This window comes from Dermacentor andersoni, chromosome 1, assembly GCF_023375885.2.
Source record: "Dermacentor andersoni chromosome 1, qqDerAnde1_hic_scaffold, whole genome shotgun sequence".
In the NCBI taxonomy this organism is placed as follows: domain Eukaryota; kingdom Metazoa; phylum Arthropoda; class Arachnida; order Ixodida; family Ixodidae; genus Dermacentor; species Dermacentor andersoni.
The window spans coordinates 39,592,095-39,611,785 of NC_092814.1; the positions used below are offsets into that span (position 1 = coordinate 39,592,095).

Sequence of the window (19,691 nt, forward strand, 5' to 3'; positions counted from 1 at the left end):
CTGTGAAGCTCTACTAGTGACAAACCACCGGACTTGCTCGCACACCCACTTCGTCACCTGTAAGGTGGAACCCACCTGTTTATTACACACAGCAACAAGCACGACAGGTTTTGTAAAACCCGTTAAATGAAAAAGCAAGCACGTATGCCTTATTGCTTTGCTTCTCCCTTTAAAGAAATTGCAGAAATGGAAGCGACAGCAGCTACACAGCGCATAAAAAGCTCCCACAACGGCATAGAAAGCACCGATGCAGCAGTTGTGATAGCTAAACACATAATACCAGCCACCAGGATTGCGAAAAGTATGTCAAACCACGCGCATCTTTCACAACAGGATCGCAGACATAATCTGCTAGCTGTCATAGCAAAACTCTTCTGACCATCTCGAGAGCCCACAAGCACTACAGGACTCCCGGTCTGTGGAAACAAAAGCAATTCTAACAGCTCTGACATGTGGGTGGAGCTTGTGAGGTTGAGTGAGAAAATGAAACGCTAGACAGCACTTCCAAGCAGCCTGGGACTGTCGGACAGGATAATCGAAGAGGCCGACTGTCTCACTGTCATCTGCCTTCTGCCCAGGCAAAAAGTCTGAGCAGATTAGGGAGCTCTTGCACTGATAAATGTAAGAATGCGAGCTCTTCCAAGTAAGTTTTACGCCTGAAATAGCTGCCTATGCAATCATGCCGTAGTATTTAAGTCAGATACTGTACTCCAAATCTACAGTGCCAGAAGCACAAAACTGGCTTTGGTTGGGCGGCCACGTGTAGTGATACTTTCTTTGTGGCATCATAACGTTTGGAGCCAGTGGGACTAAACTGGCTGTGTTTGGGAGGCCTCTTTTAGTGAAGCTTTCTTTGCGACATCCAAAGGTGCAGACTGGTGTGGCACCAGTGGGACTTAACTGGATGGGATTGGGAGGCTGTGTTTAGTGAAGCGTTCTTTGTCTGAAGGTATAGATACTGTGGCATGTGGGTGTACTTAATGCAATTAGCTTTCTCAGCATATTCCCCTCACTACAGATTGCCCCCGCAGGGACGTCTGCGTCAGCAGGCATTTGGTGTGTTGCGACACCACGGACCCGAGCCCACGAGGGTTGGACCCTCCCGCGTGTAGCTGTGCGTGGCTTAGCCGTGTCCGGGGAAAGGGGGATCCTGGGGGTTGAGCCGATGCCGGGTGTTCGGACCTTTAAGGCCCCCCGGCGGAGGCAACACACCTCTTTGGCCTCTGCTTCACGTAGACAGCACCCCCGGACTGACCCACCCGGGGGAAACCGGTAGTCTCCTTTTCCTGTCTCTCTCTCCTCAAACCTTCGTCTTTATCTCTCCCTTTTTGATCTTTCCTGTCTTCTTCTCTCTTCCATTTACTTCCTTTCTCCACGGCGGCAAGGGTTAACCTTGTGTATGTGCCCTCCCTTGGGTATAAAATATTAGGTTATCGTGGCAGTGTACGGTTGGCGCCTGCAGCCTTACCCGTTTAAGTCCTGCAGCGTCCCCAAGTTGGGCTCCATGGTGGGTGGCCGCCATTGCTGCTGAAAACATACCAAACTACTATGGGAACACCCGCATTTCCCCGCCTACTTGATCGTCACCCTCAGAAGAGGGGACGCACCGAAGACTTAAGCACTTGTTTCAACCGCACGAAAGAGACCTACCCAAAATACCACGTAGTACACAGTGAGAATCCTGAAAAACAAGCTAGATTTATTTCTCCATTCACAGTAGCAAAATCTTTGACCGAAGCCTTAGGGTCAGGTTATAAGGTAACGAAAATGGCTAGCGGTGACCTTCTTCTTGAGATCCCTCAGAAACATCAGTACGAGAAGCTTGGCAGTCTTGTGACATTTGGTAACATACCAATTTCTATTTCACAACACCGAACAATGAACAGCTCACGGGGAGTCGTGTCAGAGGCAGACCTCCTAGACTTGACAGAAACTGAACTCCTGGAAGGGTGGAAAGAACAAAATGTTACTGACGTAAAACGTATTAAAATTAGACGAGACAACAAGGAAATCCCCACTAAACATCTTATCCTAACATTTTCATCCAGCGTACTGCCAGAAACCATCGAAACAGGATACATCAGGTTAAATGTTCGACCATTTATCCCCAACCCTAGACGGTGTTTCCAATGTCAGAGGTTCGGCCATGGCTCGCAGAGCTGCCGTGGTCAAACAACTTGTGCAAAGTGTGGAGTCCAGGGCCACCCCTCCGACAACTGCAGTGGCACACCTCACTGTGTGAACTGCAGTGGTGACCATCCAGCCTACTCACGCTCTTGTCCGAACTGGAAGAAAGAAAAAGAGATAATCACACTTAAAGTCAAGGAAAATATTTCGTTTAAGGAAGCCCGTAAACGGTGCTCACCTTTCCACAACACACCTTATGCTGATGCAGCGCGCCGGGGGGCAGCGTCGCAGCGGCCAATGCCAAGTACCCAGCCCGCGTGCAGCGAGCAGGTACCTTTGGCTCCTGCCCCCAGGGTGGAAGTAGGTAAGCCTACTCCATCCAACCAGCAACCAGGCCAGGCTACCCTTGGGTTGCCGGCCCCACAAGAGTTATCTGCGGCAACCTGCGCTACACGCAGCAATCCCGCAGTACCGATAGCGGCCACGAAGGTAGGCGCAGCCGAGGCTGCCTCGACCTCCCCGGCCCCTCCTAGCGCTGGCAACAGCCGGCGCAGCCAAATTTCACAGGGAGCCCCATCGACCTCCGGGCTGGTGGGCGCAGGGGTCTTGCCTTCCGAGGTGAGACTCTCTCGAAAAACTTCTCGCTCTCAAGAGCGCGTGTCCGGCGCCTCACAAGAGGCAATGGACACAACACCTATCCCCACGGCGCACCAAGCGCCTAAGGAGCGGCGAGGCTCCCTCGAACGCTCAAAAAAAAGGCAAAACCCCGGTTACAGGGCCTCGCAAGGGTTCTGTAATCTAATTCATTATTTCTGTTTCCGTATACACAGCACCATTTTGCATTAAATATGGATACACAAATCATACAATGGAATGTCGGAGGTCTTCTGAGAAACCTTGACGATGTACAAGAACTCATCCACCAACACAATCCAAAAGTGCTGTGTTTACAGGAAACACACCTAAAATCAAAACACACAAATTTTCTCCGACAGTATATAACCTTTCGTAAAGATCGCGATGATGGTGTCGCATCATCGGGCGGTGTTGCCATTGTCATCCATAAAAGCGTTGCGTGTCAACATTTACAGCTACAAACGCCTCTTGAAGCAGTGGCGGTTCGAGCGGTTCTCCTAAACAGACTCATTACCGTTTGTTCCCTTTACATACCCCCACATTACAATTTAAACAAACATGAATTTCAGTCCTTTATAGACGAATTGCCTGAACCTTACGTTGTTCTTGGCGACTTCAATGCGCACAGTTGCCTGTGGGGCGACTCTCGTATAGATGCGCGAGGTCGTCTTGTTGAACAGTTCCTTTTCTCTTCTGGTGCGTGCCTCCTGAATAAGAAGGAAGCCACATATTACTGTCTTGCAAACAAAATCTTCTCTTCAGTTTATCTCAGCATAGTTTCTCCATCCATACTGCCCCAACTCGAATGGGAAGTTACAAACAATCCTTACGGGAGTGACCACTTCCCCAAACTGATAAGAACATGTAAAGAAAACGAATATCCTCCACAAGCTCCTAGGTGGAAGATGGGCACAGCCGCCTGGGAAAAATTTCGAACTCTCACCAGCATCTCATGGGCCGACGTTCCTTCTTTAGAAATTGATGCTGCTGTGGATTATCTTACATCATTCATAATAGATGCCGCAGCAAAATGCATATCCGAAGTAAGTGGTCTGGCATGCAAACGACATGTACCATGGTGGAACAGCGAATGTAGGATCGCCCGTAAGAATCAGAACAAGGCGTGGGGGTTGCTACGCGCTTCTCCCACAGCAGAGAACCTTATGAACTTTAAAAAAGTAAAGTCCCAAGGCAGGCGAACCCGCCGACAGGCCAAAAGAGAAAGTTGGCACAAGTTTTTATCGCGTATTAACTCGTTCAGAGATGAGGCCAAAGCCTGGAACAGGGTGAATAGGATTAGAGGGCGCCAAGCATATTCACTCCCTCTGGTAAACACACAGGGCGATACACTGCAAGACCAGGCAGACTCACTTGGGGAGTATTTTGAGAACGTGTCAAGTTCAACAAATTATTCACAATCTTTCCTCAAATACAAACAAATAGAAGAACGTAAGCCTTTCAACAGAAAATGTCGTCAAAATCAACCATACAACCGTCCTTTTAGTATTGCAGAGTTCAGAGCTGCCTTGAGCGCATGCAAGAGCTCTGCACCGGGATCTGACAGAATCATGTATGAAATGCTGAAACACTTACACAATGACACGCAAGTTACACTACTTACACTTTTCAACACTATCTGGGACACAGGATACCTTCCGACTGCATGGAAAGAAGCCATTGTGGTCCCTGTTTTAAAACAAGGCAAAGATCCTTCCTCAGTGGCAAGCTACCGCCCGATAGCCCTCACAAGTTGCATGTGTAAGGTATTTGAAAAAATGATAAATCGGCGCCTCATCCATTTCCTTGAACAGAACAAAATACTTGATCCTTATCAGTGTGGCTTCAGGGAAGGGCGCTCCACAACTGATCACCTTGTACGTATTGAAGCAAACATCCGTGACGCATTTGTACACAAACAGTTTTTCCTATCCATATTCCTCGATATGGAGAAGGCATACGACACAACGTGGCGATACGGGATCTTAAGAGACTTGGCAGAAATGGGCATTCATGGTAATATGCTAAACCTCATAGAAAGCTATTTGTCCAATCGCACATTCCATGTAAAAGTCGGCAATGTACTGTCACGTCCTTTTACACAAGAAACTGGTGTACCCCAGGGAGGCGTGCTTAGCTGCACGCTCTTTATAGTGAAGATGAACACGCTCCGTGCTTCATTACCTCCGGCCATTTTTTACTCTATTTATATGGACGACATTCAAATAGCTTTTAAATCATGTAACCTCGCAGTGTGCGAGAGACAGGTACAGCATGGTTTGAACAAAGTATCAAAATGGGCAGAGAAAAACGGATTTAAAATCAATCCTCACAAAAGTTCTTGTGTACTTTTTAAACGAGAGGCCTGGTCCCGGATCCTTGCTTAGAACTGTGTGGACAACAAATTCCTATCAACAAAGAGCACAAATTCCTAGGTATTATACTTGACGATAGACTCACTTTCATTCCACACATCAAATATCTCAAAGAAAAATGTCTAAAAACAATGAACATAATAAAACTTCTCTCCAAGACTACGTGGGGTAGTGACAGAAAGTGTCTAATGAATCTCTACAAGAGCCTAATACGGTCACGATTGGATTATGGGGCCGTAGTGTATAACTCTGCCGCCCCGAGCGCACTAAGGATACTGGATCCTGTCCATCATCTAGGTATCCGCCTAGCCACTGGTGCTTTCAGAACAAGCCCGATCGAAAGCCTATATGCCGAATCGAATGAGTGGCCGCTCCACTTACAGAGATCATACCGTATTTACACGATTGTAAGTCGACCCCTTTTTTTAAATTTGAAAGTCTGAAGTTGGGGGGTCGACTTACAATCGAAACCGAAACATGGCCCCGCCAAAAAAAAAAAAAAAGCAATACCAACGGGAGCTACAACGTAGTTACAATTTTATGTTTGCTCTATGGCCCTACCCGTATCTTTTTGCTATCCCGCGTGTTTGTTCGCTTTTCGGAATGGTTTTTCAACATTTTTGAGTCTTGCAGTGCATGCAACACTCATGGGGGGGTGTCGATAGTTGATGGAAGCGCCGCTGTTCCGATTTGCGGCGGCACCCTCAGAACGGCGGCGCTTGCGGGGAGTATCGGTAGTTCATGGAAGAGCAGACACCGCTCGCGGGTTTCTCTTTCTCTGTTTAAAGCACGACCGGCTTTATTACTAGTCGGTCGTGGTTTATAGGCATTGGTATTGGTTTGAGGCGTTTCACTTGACTGCCGGCTACGTGCTACTTCTATGCTTCCCCAGTCGTCATGAGTGCTCCAGGCCCACTAATCGTTCGGCACTCGTTCACAGCAGCGTTCAAGAGGGCTGCCATCCTTTACGCCGAAGAAACAAATCACTGCGCAGCGGGCCGCAATTTCGATGTTTCTAAACGGGTGGTGCGAGAGTGGCGACTGCAGCGAAGCGAAATGTGTGACGGCAAGTGAGAAATTTCCCACGTGCCGAAGTCTGGACGCTTTCCGGAGCTGTAGGCTAAGCTTGCGGCGTACGTCGCTGAAATGCGTGATCGGTCCCTGCCAGTGAAGTGCGACGTGGTCATGAAACAAGCCCGGACCTTCGCCTTAATTTTACGGTTCTGCTCCACCGTGAGTACAACGAGTGGCTGGCGGCAGAAGACTGCGAGTTTACGCCAACCGGACCTGTCAAAAGAGCCTCCCTCACGGCTGCGTGTGGCTGGGTGCATTTGGCGTGGGCTGCTGTTCTGCAAGATGTCCTGGTGCGGTCGTTTGCCAAATTTGAAATTTCGCTGGACCACGACGCGCTGTGGGACCGCAGCAACGATGACGATGACAGCACTAGTGAAGACGAGTAGTCCAGTGACCATGTCAGCTACTAATAAATTTTCGTTATCGAATGCGCCCTCGGGTATGCTCTCTGATTTTTTTTTTTTTTTCGGTCAAGCGATATGGGGGGGTCGACTTACATTCGAGTCGACTTACAATCGTGTAAATACGGTACGTCAGCTTTACTTATTTCCTTAAAGTGCATTCCATTCCTGAACACCCATGTTTTAATACCATTACCGATATGACGTATGCTACAGTTTTCCGCAACCGTCCGTCTATAAGACAGCCTTTCTCGCTGCGTGTGAAGGAGCTTAGCGATGAAATGCATGTCCCACTACTGGAGCACCGCTTTATGCTCCCAACCAAGCTAATACCTCCTTGGGACTGGCAGGTCACAGAATGTGACGTATCCTTTCTAAAAGTTTCAAAGCATGCTCCAGAGGTAGAAATTGGAATGCATTTCCTAGAACTTCAATACAAACACTCGTGCACAGAGTTCTACACAGACGCTTCCAAGTCACATGCCGGAGTATCCTATGCAGCCGTCGGTCCTTCTTTTTCGGAATGCGATGTACTACATCCAGAAACAAGTATCTTTACGACAGAGGCCTACGCTATGTGGTCGGCTGTAAAGCATGTAAAGAAAGCAAAACTTCAAAAAGCCGTAATATATACAGACTCCATAAGTGTGGTGAAGGCCTTAATGTCACCCTACAAACATAAAAATCCTGTACTTACTGAGGTCTATTCCGACATGTGCAAAGCTTATCTATCTAACCAGCAAATCATCATATGCTGGGTACCCGGCCACAGGGGAATCGAAGGTAACGTCTTGGCAGACCAGATGGCTACGTCAATTGCACTCCCCGCTCTTAATAATACTGATTTGGTGCCTCTCACAGATCTGAAACCTTACATACGAAAGAAACTGCGAAACCACTGGCAACGCATGTGGGACGCAGAGATAAATAATAAACTGCACGTTATAAAGCCGCAGTTAGGTTTTTGGCCCTCCCCAACAAAATCTCGGCGAACAGATGTCCTATTCTGTCGCCTCAGAATAGGACACACATTTGGCACCCATAATTATCTGCTTACTGGAAGTGAACCTCCAATCTGTGGTAGATGCGGTGAGGTGCTTACTGTCCTCCACGTGCTCCTGGAGTGTCGGGAAGCCGAAACGGAGAGAAAGAAACATTTTCCGCTTGCTTACAAACATCACATCCCTCTACACCCGGTTATGTTTCTTGGTAAGGAACCGCTTTTTGACACCAAGACAGTCCTGAGCTTCTTAAATGATGTCGTACTACACATTATATGCCCAAGAAATTCGTAGAGCATCCTCGCTCCAGAGGATGCCGCTGCGATAACAGTTTTTCCTAGCACATGCCTCCAGGCCCTTGTTTTTTCAAGGGCTCTAAGGAGGCAGTAGTGCTCGAGCATATCTTATAACCTTATATATTTTTACGCATCTTATCATTCTATTTAAATGCATCTTAATGTTATTAGTACACGTCATAAGTCATCGCCATATTCTTATTATACAGATTTTGCGCACTTTAGCGCGACCGTTTTTAAGGCCCCTCTACAGCCACGTCACACCAACTTCATCGAACTCATGATTTCACTGCAAGCCCATTAACACGGACATGGCGCTCTTTGGCCATACTTGGCCCTTGCGCCACAAAACATCAAACATTCATTCATTCATTCACTACAGATTGTAAGCAAAGGTATCTTCAGCAATACGGTGTCTCCGTGCATTGCTTTAACGCTAATCACATTAATGTCGAGTCATCTGAGATGGGTAATGTACAATAAGTTTACTTTGCCCGAGGCGAGTGGGATGTGCTGGTGAGCTGCAACTTCAGTTTGCAACTGCCTTGCAGGATTAATTCAGAGCAACTTGCTCACGTGACATATGATTTATTTTAGAATGCAGCTCTTAGGCGGCCGTTCCTGTGGCAAGCGTCGTCGTCAGCGTCCCTCGTAACCGCGTGAACAAGCACAGTGAAGGAGGAAAGCATGAGAAGAAAACCATAGTGCTATGCAAGAACGCGTCACCCATGTGCTGCCTCTCGCAATCTCCCGATCAGCGAGGCAGTCGCGCCACACTTCGCTCCGTTTGCAATGTGCCGCATGAGACAGATTGTCCGCAGCAGCCAATATATCGCAAAAGGAACACATATAGAGCTGTGCTCAAATTTCACGTTAAGGAGTATCCTAATTGTTGGTGTTTTTAAAGTGAAGCTTTCTTTACCTCTTCCTTCGACTTTCCCACTGCTGCTGTCGCGCACACCGCGTCAAGGGCTGGTTCAGAGCTCGTGTATAGACGGCAGTGCAAGTAAGAAAGAAAAGGCGACCGGAGAAACTCGTTTTCACCCCACCACGTCGAATGCGCACAATGCCCTCTGGAGCTCTCTGGCTGTGGCCACATTAGCTGTTTGACAGCTGTAATTATCCGGGACTCCCCTCAGAAGCATTGCAGAAACTGCTGCGCTTCCCTTTCTACTAACCTGCGAGGCCAGAGGGGACGCAGATAGAACTGTAGAGAGGAGGAGAGGTAGAAGAGGCAGTTCGAAAATGAGAGGGGGAGGTGATGTGAGAAGGCAAGGCAACCCCACTACTATGCGACAGCAGCTGCGGGGAAACAGGATAAGCTTAAGTTCAAGATACGGTACAGTACGTTGCTGCTATTTCTGAAAAATAAATGCCATGCAAATATGTCAAGCGGGCAACTTACGCAGGGTATGCAGAAGCAGAGCCACATAATTTAAAGCTCACCGCAGGGTCCAGGAGACACTACGGAAGCGGTCCACCATCAAATCAACACTTCTGTGGCCGCCGCATTAGCTTTGTGGCTATGGTATTGCTAGAGGTCGTAGATTTGATCCCAATCGCGACAGCCGCATTTCGACGGGGGCGAAATAGAAAACACATGTGCATTTCGATTTTGGGACACGTTAAAGAACATCACGGTGTCAAAATTAATCCGGAGTCTGCCACTACGGCTTGCCTCATAATCAGAGTGTGGTTTTGGAACGTACAGCCCCATAATCCAATTCAAGTTTAATACTTCTGCAACAATGTGATGTGCCATATGAGGAAATGACAGCACTCAACCCTCTCAGAACTTATAAAATATGGCACACAACAACGCCTCAAGCAAACATCTCTCCCTGTGTGTTCTGTGTTCTACGCAGACAAACAGCAGTGGTGCACGCAAGGTAACGTTTAACATCAACTTGCCACTCTCGTGTTAGCCTCAACGTTGAAGAAATTAAGCTTTAGCCGTCAACATCACCGCTAATTATCGTCAAAGCATCCAACATGGAAAGCTTCACTTACATAGTTTCCCACAGTGCATGGGATCTGCATTTTTTTTTTCCTCCGTATGTGATCACCTCATCACGTAGCTGAGGGCTTTCCGTATTTGCCAAAGTGAAGGTACCGCTTATTAAATCCATCAGATTGCAACTCACATTTGTCTTTTACTGAATCCATGCAGATGTACGCTTGCACTCTTGAATGTGCGATTTTAGATAAACAATATGTTTCAAAAGCAGCTGCTCTATAAGCTTTATAGACAAGTAGCGAATGTACTACCAAAGTTCTGGAGCTGGCATTCACGTGTATTGCTTAGTGCTATTGTCCTTGTTTGGTCTTTGCAGTCCCTTGAAGAAGCTGTTAGATGGACGGAAGACTCAGGACAAGCTGCGCTGGGTGAATTCGCCAAACACTTACCAACGGGTGGAAGTGCTTGAAACAGGCACTGCTGACCCCAAGAAGATCACAAAGGTAGCCCAGTAATGGCCCCTAAAGCTGTCAGCCCCAGATGCCTGCTCAGTGCCCGGGTGCATAAAGCTCCCTGTGTTGGTGGTGGTTGTGGCGGCAGCAGAAGTGGAAGCGTGGCTTCTGGCAGGGGCTACCCCGGGGCTTCTGGAGTCTGACTTCTTCCCAGCTTTGCCAGCTTATGCAGTGCGGGGCTTTGTGCTGGTTTATGGGCCTGTGAGGGAAGCGTCACTGAGAACTGTTAACTGGCTTTCATTTTATTTAACCAGGAAGTTAATGCCTCTGACAAGTAGGCACAGTGAAATTCCTTAGCAATGAAACAGATTATTTCAATGTTGGACCCTTTACCTAAAGGAATTGAATTGCTGTGTCAGCAGTCCGAGGAATATACACTAAATACCGGGCCAACGAATGTGCATGTGGCCAGGCCATAGCTATTTTGTGGGCATCCACGCAAAAATCAAGAGTATACTTAATCTCTTCGCGATAAACGCTTCTCGTCGAGTAGCATATGCTGCGTATGAGGCCGTTTTTTCCTCTTTCACAGAGGACTGCTATCCTGGAGGAGCTACTCGTTTGTTGCATCACTGCATATGAGCGCTCTTCGGTTAGAAGGCCCTAGTTCTAAAACATTGAAGTGCCATGTGTAGGGATTACAAAATTAATTTGTAAATATTTTGTGCTGCTACTTAACCATAGCTCATTGCACCAGTGAAGTATCGAGACCATATTAGAGAAGAGTTCACGGGCCACGCAATACCTGCTGCTTTGTGGCAACGTCTTAATTTATAAAATGGTTTAAAGGCAAACTGTAAGGAAATTTTGGGCCACATAGAAAGCCTGGATACAGCTAGTGTAGATATGAAGAGCCTCCATGCAGAATTTTGAATCTTTAAAATGAGTGGATATGTCACGAAAAGCAGGCAAAATGGTACGTTTTTGATACTGAGAAAAAAAAAAAAGTGCCAATACCCCTCACTGGAAGTGACGCATGACTCCAGTTGCACAACTCCTTGGCATGATCTCGGAGATTGGGCACCATCTGTGGCTGTTCGCAGAACGCTGAAAAACCGTGAAGGCGACATGTTGGGACTTGCATCATAGCTGCTAACCACCAGGAGCATGCATCATCTGCCTAGGTGCTATTAAAAAGCTGCTAATAAGAAAATTAGACAATTACCAGCCTCACAGCTTTGCCAAAATTGCTTCAGTGGTATATATAGTAGTCATTTATTACCACTCTAGCCAAAGTGAAATTTCCTTACAGTTCGCCTTTAAAGTATTTTTTGGCTAATTAGTATCTTTTAGTCCCAAATAAAATCGCTACCACCACTGCCAGGGGCTGCCAAGTTCTGGTGCATTTTCGGTTTTCGGCAAATGGTGAAGTTGGCGAGAGGAAGCTTAAGCTCTAGGGCTCCTATTTGAATACATGGGAAAGGAGAACTAATTCAAAGGAACTTTCACACAAAAGGAACTGCCAAGTCTCATTGTTTACGGAAGCAAGCAGTCAGGGAACACAAAATTTCGTAATGGCCACTGTTAACTCGCACAAAACCTCATATTTATCTACTCATGTTCCATGCTCAAGGAAAAATGCCATGCTTTTAGATTCGTGAATGTTGAAGCAAATCATTCAAGCTTGCTTGTGCTTCATTCCTGCTGTGCAGCCCTGCATGTCTGCATAAAGTTGTGTTGCGAAACTATATGCACTGCAGCAATTCCAATTAATAGATCCAGCAGACTCCACAAGACAGTGTTGTTATGCAAAAAATGTTTGATAAATGTGTTAGAAAAGCATTTGGGATGTTTGTGTTTATAAAGGCAAATGGAAAAGCTGTTCCTCACATCTAGCATTTCTTGCTCTGCCCTGATGGTTGTATCTGCTCAGAGGTTTTGTTTGTTATTGAGACGCCATTGGGTGCTCATCATCATATGAAGATTGCAAAGCAGCCAGTCTCTTGCAGCACCAAAAATCTTAAGTTGCAGCAGGCAGTGCAGCACAGGCTAGTGGTTAGCTTAGTTGAATGAAAATTGACAGATTTAATTGGCATCTTATCCTTGGCAGAGATAGTGCATTGGGCCATGTGCTTGCAAGGGCACATTGAGCTGGCGAGCCTAAGATTTTTTGTGTGAGGACAAAAGGGGCTTGTTGCAGTGGAAGAAGTCAGGCTTCAGGTTTGTCTTGCAGTTTTCAGTCTTCTGCAGTTTCTCTTTCAGAGTAAAGTTGTCACCTAATTTGGGTAGTGATGGCTTTTGTTGCCATTGTTCTAGATGAGTGTTGTTGAAAGTGCCCATAAGATGACTAAATTTGCCAAGTGTTTCCCCTTTTGACAGTTGCTAAGTGAAAGGTTTGTGAAACTATTTCCAATCGGCCTGCCCTGAAGGTAGGATATAAAGGCTGTTCAAAAAGAAACTGAACTCTTTCTATAAAAATGTTTACTGTTAATTTTATATAATTATGTATTCTTCCTCCTAAATAGTCATGTCCACAACTGATCCGATCCCAGCACCTGCCTCCACTGTAAAAATCTTCCCATGACCAACTTTATTTGATAGTTCAGTGCTCTCATCGCAGTTTCTTGCTTTGTTTTGTATGCTTAGCAGTCCACTTGCCTTAATGCTTGTTTAAAGTTTGTAAAAGCAGAACATGCCTGTGAGATGCCTAAATGGCCTAATTTTCTATTGTAATTTGCTTCAGTATTTTAGCAAGATTTTTTTTCTTTCTGAACACAGATCTCCACTGAAATGTACATGCTGCTCTTTGTGCTGTTGACTAAAGAAACTAGGCACAAATTTTTGCACTGATGAGAACTATTCTCAGTTTCCACCTTATGATTTCATGGGTCAATATACCTCGTTCTTTCCCACTTTCTAACTTTGTGATGTAAACCTTCAGCAATTTCAGCTTCAACCCATTCAAAGTGGTTGTCAGCTTGCTTTTGAAATATTATTGAGTCTTCATGTTTAATACATTTAAACCGCCATTAATGCCTTTTTCTGCCAACAGAGTCAATCTTCGTATAACCAGTCTGGGCATCTTTGTGAAGTATATTTTTCAAATTTATTTGCATAGCTTCCTTTTCGTTCTTACTCTTCCTAAATCGTCAGTTTCACAGTTGCATTGTTGCGACTAATGGTGATTGTGGAGCAGCTAAAATAGGCTTGCTTACAAGGTCTGGCGATGTATACCAAAACTTGTGTAGCATTCTAAAAGCAATACCCGACTTGATATTTTGAAAGCTTGGTTTCTTTTTGAAAGCCCTCATTCGTTTCATCAGGCATTATTAAACACATTTACAAGCGATGTTCATATGCTTGGTAACTATACCAAAGGACACACCAAAAAATGAGCTTTATCAAACTTGTTTGGCAGCAGTTGTAGGATGAGGCCTACAAATCTTGTTCTTTGTTTCAGTTGCCATTTACAAATACAGTGGAACCATGTTTATGCATTCCTCGCTGTTGTTCTCCCGGCTGCTACATCATGTTTTCGCAGTCCCAACATAAATCCCATTGACTCGTTCCCTTTTGATATGTCTCCATTCTGTAATGTTCCCACATCTTGCATAGCATTTGAACACGGTGGTCACTTATATTTAGTGGTGCCGCCACCCAGTACTTGACAACAAGATACCAAAGTTAGAAATAAGCGACCAAAGTTGGACAAGTTGGGCACCGCAGAAGCATATCTGGAGGAAATATGCACAGAGCAATTGGTGAAGCACCCGAAGTAGTGTGAATCGAGTAAAACTTACCGGGAACCGCACACACTGGGCCACATCTGCCAAGCACAGGGCTACATTTATTTTGGGGCCAGCAAAGGTCTTATATGCGTTGCATGATTGCCGGTCCTGTTTAGTCATCTTCACTGCAAGCAGGGAAGCATATCAAGAGTTGCAAGGAGCCATTGTCACAGAACATTGTATGTGTCCCTTGATCATACGTGCGCACACGCACCATTCCCGTGCCGAGACCACCATCATGGCCAAGACAACCAATAAGTGCACTGGCTGCCATTCAAACGTTGCTGTGGCAATTTGCAGCCTTCCTCACGGTTACATTTGCCCAGCTGTTGCATTTTCTTTCTACGGTCCCTTGAAAAACGTATGAACGGTTCTACTGTATTTGAAATTACATACGCAAATCGTAATCGAAATGTGTGGCAGCAAGAAAAATGTTCCTAATCTGTGTATAATACCCAGCACTTACATTTCCCTTTTTGTTGTGATAATTTGAAATTCGAGCCCCTTTATGATATTTATAATTGTTCTTCAAGCAGTCAATGTGGTTGTCAGCTCGCTGTACACGTTCCCTACTTGTGTTGAACTTATATAGGGAGGTGTGTGTTACTCTGCTATCTACTTAAGTGACCATTCTTACACAGGGAAGAGAGAGGACTTGCTCTACCATGACAATGTTTCAGCTTAGTAAAAGAAGCTTGTTTTGAGCTAGCATTGTTGCTGGCATTTGTGTATAGAGAATGCCCCCGCCCCCGCTCCTTTCTTTTTCGATTTGTGGTTTGTTTCCAGTCAGTCTCATTGCGTTTACCCTTATTTAATCTTTCACATGTAAAACAGAATGCTGCATGACATTCCCCATGCACCTGTGCTTCTCAACCTATAAAGTACATAATAGAGGATGACTGAAAAGCAGGCAGGAACAAATACTTGCAGCAGCTGCATGCTGTTGCAGTCTCATGCTAACCAGTTAAACACTCTGGTTTCAGTGGCAGCAGTTGTGCAGCAGATGCTGAGTCTGATGAAAATTGTCTGTGTGATTTGTTACACATCTCTTAGCACTGCCAAGCAATACAGCAGAGCTTCGCTGTAACAGACTTAAGAGGGTGTGGCAGTCTGAACCTTGAGTAGGTAGTTTATTACAATGTTCGCTCCATTCAGTGTTACATAAGCATGCACGACAATGTTACGTAACAGTGATATATATTTCTTATGTGTGGAGTGTGATAACTATTCCTTTTTTTTTTTTTATTAACCCCTTTAAGGGTCAATGACGTAAATATACGGCAGCGCAAAAAAAGTCCAAAATGGTCGATGCCTTATATTTACGGCGCCGTCTGTACGTCTAAAACACGCGCCAATTTCCTAACTTTTTCTTTTCTGTCATGCTCTGCCACTATGTGGGAATACAGGGAATTGCTTTTTCGCTCCTCCCTTTCTTGGTTTTCGTTGCACGGTTTGTTTTAGAGCTAGTTTGTTCCGGTGCATCTATATACTACCACTCGCACATTGGCACATGCGCGGGCGTGCGGTGGTTTGGGTTTTGTTCCGTCTGGCGGTTTCGGCTTCTTGCGCTTGTTTCTTGCTCGTTCAGTGCTCACAGGAGTGCGCATAGGAAGGATGTCACCGTGCATGCGTTTCCTTTTCTTCTTCTTCTTCTTCTTCTCTTCCCTTTTTTTTTTTTTTTTTTTTTTTTTTTTTTTTTTTTTTTTTTTTGAGACTTGCGAAAACTAATTGCATCTGGTTTGCGATAAGGTGAAGATTAGCAGAAGTTTTTCAAACGTTTTGCTTTTTTGACAGGCACACAACCACAGTTTTCTTGAGTGCACTCACCTACGCAGTTCGATTACGCTATGGATGTAAATATTACTGTAAAAGCAGGAACATTTGACACTTGCGAAATATTCTCGTGTGCACATTTTGTAAGCCTTATGTGTTAAACTGCACCAAATTTTTAATTCTTACAAGTTTATTTCCCTTTTTTTTTATTGTTCTTATTCATGGACAAACAGCACGTATATACCAATGCAAAATATTTTTTCTCATTTTACGGTCACGCTAGAAAAATTACCGTACAGTTTTTTCGAAATAGGTCCCTCAGAAGAATTGGAATCTGCAATAAAAAAAAAAAAATTTACCCTGGGCGGTCGCATATGGCGAAAAAAATAGACCCTCAAAGGGTTAAATCATAGGTGGTAAAAGAGTGCAAATTGGTGATGTTTGAATATAAGCAGCATTTCTGCAGCATTTCCTTTGGGATCAGAAGCATCTAAAGTGGCCTCATTTCAGGTTTTGAGCTTCTGCTGCTCAGATAGAATTGGTATGCATGCGCTCAAATAGTGCACATGAATTTAGGCCTTGCTTACAATGCAATCCACCTAGGCAAACTTTTTACTCTTGCTTGGATAGTTTTCACTTTACAGCTTCAGTGACTGAGCTCTCTTGTAATGGTTTTGTGTAAACAGCTTAAGCCTGTAGGTTAATTTCAAGGAGCCTGTTGCCTTACCTGGCTTTCTTGTAGCTGAACATTTCAGTATTGTGCTGTATTCAGGCGTTAATTATAGCGGCTAGTGTGCCATTTTGCTAGTACCTTTTGTGGCTTTGGAATACCTCTTGAATGTTGATTCTTAAGGATATGCCTCATCTCTCTACGGTATAATGCTTGTTTAAGTGCAGGAAAGAAAATGTAAACTTTTTGCCTGGCTGATCCTCTTTTTCAAGGTGTATCTGGTATGGATTGCATGTTGATTTGGCATATGATTGGCTACAGCAATTTTCAGTTAAGAATCCTTCAGCACATAATGTTTGTGCTGTAATTGTTGCCACTGAGAATGACAGTGGTTGTAGAATAAATACATGTGGGAGGCTAAAGGAAAAGTAACTTTCTGGTACTTTTTGTGGTGTGCTCCTGTTGGGGGAGTCCTTTTCCATGATGTTGTGCTGCCATAGAATGTTGCTCATGGAGGAAGGCTTTGATGATGGCAGAAGTGTTTCTTGTGCTAGTTTTTGTTACAGATACCTCATTGTTTTTCTTGGTGGAAGGGTGCTTTTTTTTTCCCTTAAGGCTCTGGTATTGTGATAAAATCCCTTATCCACATTCCTTTGTAACTGTGTATGTGATGCTTGCCATTAGTTTTATGGCCACTGTTTACAGGTACTGAACATGTAATGACCTGGCTTGTCATCAACTCATTATGATCCATTTTAAGAACTTCTTTGGGCTTCAATTTATAGAAAGCATTGTGAAATAACCTAAACTGCAATTTGTAACATGGTACTGCATGTAACAGAAGTCCCTACAGTGTAGAGTATGAAATATGTGCAGTCTTTTACCTTTACTCATTGTTAGCTCTTAGTTCTGTATCCTCTATGCTTCACTCATTTACTGATTTCCAGCAGTCTAAGCCAGAGGTACCCAGTTGCCTTTCTTTTGCACATTATGAGTTGTCAATGCCTTATTACTTGCCTTGTGCTGTGGTGCATTTTTCAACGTTGTATGCTGTGTAGCCTTTGCAGCCATTTCTTTTTCATGTACATGGAAGTTTGTTTTTCTTAAACAGTAATACATTACACAAGGTTTAACTGCAATTTTGTTTGCCACACTTTAACTGAATGACAAAAAAAGCCTGTCTATTTTGCAAGAGAAAGTGTCATTGCTTGAGCATACTTCTCCTCTTCCCTTCCCATTAAAAAAAATTTGATATGCTTAATTGTCATTACCCATGTGTTGACTGTTCAGTTGCTTTGGCTTGCCCCTCCTCCTTTTTTTTTTTTAATTTGATCATTGATTGACCTGCATACACTACCGCCCTGCACTTCATGAAATATGGTGTGAAGTATTACATGTGTGATTTATAGCCTGTGTCGAGTTTCTAACTAATTTTTTCCTTTTGTTTCTGTTTTATAGTGGGTAGAAGTTGGAGGGAGTGGGGAAGCTGATTCAGTAAGCTTGCTTCTCCTAATTGCACACTTATGCTTGCTCCTCCTATGAGGATCCCTCCCTTTTTCATTTTTCTCACCATTCGCATGCTGATTTGTTCTGTTTGGAAACCTTATCCTCATATTTTGCATGGCTTGTTGTCTTTTTGTTTTCTTTCCATTATTTCTGTTATTCTTTATTGTTTAGTTTGATTTGCATTTGCACTTGCTTTCCAAGTCTCTTACCAAAAGTAATTTGCACCTGTGTTGTAAAATTTGAAATTGTGTAATCTTGTAAGCTTCACAGTTCGCAATTTACTACATGAGATAAAGAATACTTTCTCTGAGCTACTAGCTGCTGTATGGACTCGTGCTGACATCAACATGAGGTTCATGAAGAAGCGAGCTATGATTTGGCTGAAGTTTGTGACTCACTTCCCAGCTGTGTACCAAGGAAACTCGTGTGCATTAATAACTCATTATTTTATTTGTTGTTTGGTGATCATGTCTGAACATATGATCTTGGTTCGAGTAGCAGTACGTAAGTCTTCAAAGGGCAGTTCACTGACTGTGCACAGCCAGCTTCGGTTGAGTCTGCTCATCGAAAGGCAGCTAAGGAAATAAACCTTGAAAAGCTTGTGTTCTTGCTTTGTTTGCATGATTGCTGTTGCTTTCTTTTTTTTTTTTTTTTGCTTTTTTTATGCATGATGTTGAAGACCGTTTCATTCTAAGCTGTCTTTCTTCTCTTTTTGCTTTGTTTGTCTGGCACTGTTATGCCGATGACCATGCTTGGAAAGTGTCTCTCTCTGTACTCTGCCTGCTTTCTCTGTCATGAGCCTAGCTTTGCTTTTTGGTCTATGCTGAGTGCACGAGCACTGACTGCCTGTTGTTTTCCCCCGCAGTGGGTGCAAGAAGGTTCCCCCTCCCACTCGACCTCCGTTAAAATAGACACGTCCCATCAGTTTGTGCCCAAAGGCACTGACCCTGCTGAGTTTAAGCGCAAGCAGAAAGAGGTCAGTCTCTCATTTGTTTCTTTCTATCATTGCGGGGCAGCCTGGGATGGGCAAGTGAGCTCCTGGTACCAAATTAAATTTTTGCTAGAGAGAGAGAGAGAGAGAGAGAGCCATCTTGCAGTCATTCTGGAAAAGAAACATATTGTGGAGACTGGAAAGTAGATGTAGTTGCTGTTTTGAAACATTCACTGACGGGTGCTTTTACCTTTACTCTCCCTTGCTCTTATTTTTCTTTCTCCCATTAAGTCATAAGCACCTGTGGTCACATCACAAAAGCACTGAAAGTGCCGTAGCATAAGCGGCTGCAGCATAAATTTAGCAGCTATTTTTGGGGTTTAAGCCTATTCTCATTCTTATGGCAGCTAGTGTTAACTGCCCTTAATAGCCTTAAATCATTAGGAGCTTTCATTTCATGTATTCTTTTGCATTTCTGTTTGCTTGAGACTGGGTACTTCGTAACGGACTTATTTGCTGGTTGCCATGCTGTAAGCTAGTAAAGAAACAAGATCAGATCTGAACACGTGTTCAGAAATAAGTGTACATGTCACCTTTTCGCCTGTACCTTTGTGCATGGGGCTTCTGCGTGCAGCACAGCTGATTTTGCTTGGAGTGTTTTTGATTCATTATATGCTTGTAGTATTTTATGCAGGAAAGTGTTTTGT

The 19,691-nt window shown here is 44.4% G+C and overlaps 1 protein-coding gene across 10 annotated transcripts in view; it reads left to right on the forward strand.

Moving 5' to 3' along the window:
- Positions 1-19,691, forward strand: part of hts (adducin 1-like protein hts) — a 192,280-nt gene that overhangs the window by 116,538 nt on the left and 56,051 nt on the right. For 7 of the 10 annotated variants that reach the window (XM_055061340.1, XM_055061341.1, XM_055061343.1 and 4 more), the window contains exons 9-11: positions 10,241-10,367; positions 18,006-18,041; positions 18,919-19,029. In XM_055061340.1, coding sequence (XP_054917315.1) covers positions 10,241-10,367; positions 18,006-18,041; positions 18,919-19,029 — 274 coding nt within the window. The remainder of the gene's footprint in view (positions 1-10,240; positions 10,368-18,005; positions 18,042-18,918; positions 19,030-19,691) is intronic. The other 3 variants (XM_055061344.1, XM_055061342.1, XM_055061345.1) reach the window with 3 other exon arrangements.